This window comes from Herpailurus yagouaroundi, unplaced genomic scaffold (genome assembly GCF_014898765.1).
Source record: "Herpailurus yagouaroundi ecotype Mexico unplaced genomic scaffold, PumYag 77, whole genome shotgun sequence".
NCBI lineage: Eukaryota > Metazoa > Chordata > Mammalia > Carnivora > Felidae > Herpailurus > Herpailurus yagouaroundi.
Window position 1 is genome coordinate 18,518,571 of NW_024412388.1, and position 1,905 is coordinate 18,520,475.

General features: G+C 59.4%; 1 protein-coding gene across 1 annotated transcript in view; it reads left to right on the forward strand.

Annotated features, from left to right (window-relative positions):
- Positions 1-1,581: 1,581 nt before the first annotated feature.
- Positions 1,582-1,905, forward strand: part of CLIC4 (chloride intracellular channel 4) — a 66,219-nt gene continuing 65,895 nt past the window's right edge. The window contains exon 1 of the mRNA XM_040465152.1: positions 1,582-1,831. Within this exon, the coding sequence (XP_040321086.1) occupies positions 1,760-1,831 (72 nt within the window). The 5' untranslated portion in view covers positions 1,582-1,759. The remainder of the gene's footprint in view (positions 1,832-1,905) is intronic.

A 1,905-nucleotide genomic window follows, 5' to 3' on the forward strand; every position in this document is an offset into this window, starting at 1 on the left:
CCCAAGGCTCTGATAACAGCCACCGCTGACTGAGCAGCACACGTGGAAAGGCAAAGACTGGTAACAGGGCCCCACCGCGCCATAATGAAACTGAGGCTCTGACTCTAGAGCAGTGCTCCTAACCTCTGGGGTACACTGTCTCTTTAACAGAGTCCCTACAAGAACACTTGAGCAACTTGCTACGGGCTGGGAGAGGAAGAAGCTGCAGGTTTCACTATATTTTCATGCATACATTCAATTTGTTCCAACACCAATGTGTGTTAATACGCTAAGGGTGTAGAGAGACAAACCTCCCACGTCTGGCCTTCATCATTCAACTTAACCTGGTAAGTGAGAAGTAGTTGTGAGTCAAGCATTACCTAAAGCCAGAAGAGGGAACAAGTAACTCTTTCCAGAGGGGGTGACATTTCCCCCAAGTGTTCAACGGTAGGAAACCTGGACTGGGTGCATACCTTCTGCCTGGCTCAAAGTATCACAGGGGCGCCTGGGTGGCTCAGTTGGTTAAGCGTCTGACTTCAGCTCAGGTCATGATCTCACGGTTTGTGATTTCGAGCCCCGTGTTGGGCTCTGTGCTGACAGCTCGGAGCCTGGAGTCTGTTTCAGATTCTGTGTCTCCCTCTCTCTCTACCCCTCCCCTGCTCGTGCTCTCTCTCCAAAAAAAAAAAAAAAAAAAGAAGTATCACGGTTTCTGTCTCCAGGGGTTTAAAACCCAGGACAGTGTTTCCAGTTTGAGGACCACCTACATCAAAATTGTCCCGATGCTTGTTAAAATGTGAATTTCTCCCTTCCCCGGAGAAGGAGAATTGGATGGGTAAAGCAGGGCCAAGTGTAGCATCCAGGTGATTCTGATGCACTCCAGGTGAACGGGGGTGAGAAATCAGTCCAGCCAGGAGGAACACAGACAATGGCTTGGGAATCCTTACTAGCCTTCAGGCACTGGGGTTGCAGTTCCAGACTGTAGATTCTAGGAGAGGGATCCTGTCCGTACTGTTCACCACCCGGGGCCTGGAACACGCGAGGGCCTCATAAATATTTGTCAATATGCTGGCTCCCGAGATAGAAGTGACAGGAGAGTCAAAGGAAAAAGGAAGAAGTCGGAGGAGGGAAAAAAAAAAAAAGGTGTTTCTAAGGGGATGAAAACTTTCCGAAAAGTTGTCCCTCCGGAAGGCAGCTCCGCCTAACAGAAGGACTTGGGGAGGTGGCCGCTGCGGGAAAGGGGGAAAGGGCTGTGAGTCCAGTGGGCTGCAGCGCGGGACAGAGCGGGAGGCGCCTCCTCGCCTCCCCAGGCCAGCCGAAGGCATGAGGTCACCTGGCAGAGCGCCAGCGGCAGCTGCGAGGACGCGCCCGCGCTGCGGCGGGAGGCGGTGTCAGGCTCCGACCCCCGGGGGAATTTCCCTCCCGCCCCCTCGGGAGGCGGGGCTCGGAGTCCCGCCCACCTACCCGCCGAGCCTGAGCTGCTTTACCGCCCCAGCCCCAGGCCACGCCCCCCAGCTCCGCCGCTCTTTTCCTCCCGAGTCCGGAGGCGCCCGGCCTTGGCCCCGCCCCCGGCCCCGCCCCGCGGCTTCAAGCGGCTCGGGCTGGGGCCGCCTCCGAGTCGCTCGCGGGGCGTGGGGCGGTGCTGGGCATCAGCGGCTGAGGCGAGCTCGACGCCGGGACTGTCCAGGGAGGCGCAGCGCAGCGCGGCGGGAACCCTCAGTCGGAGTCACCCGGGAGCAGGAGCAGCAGCCGCCGCCGTCCGCTGAGCGCAGTCGAGCCGGCCATGGCGTTGTCGATGCCGCTGAACGGGCTGAAGGAGGAGGACAAAGAGCCCGTCATCGAGCTCTTCGTCAAGGTGAGCGCTCGCCCGCCGTCCCGCCGCGCCGACCCCCGGCGCCCGTCCGCCCGACCGCGGGGGGCGGCGTCCCT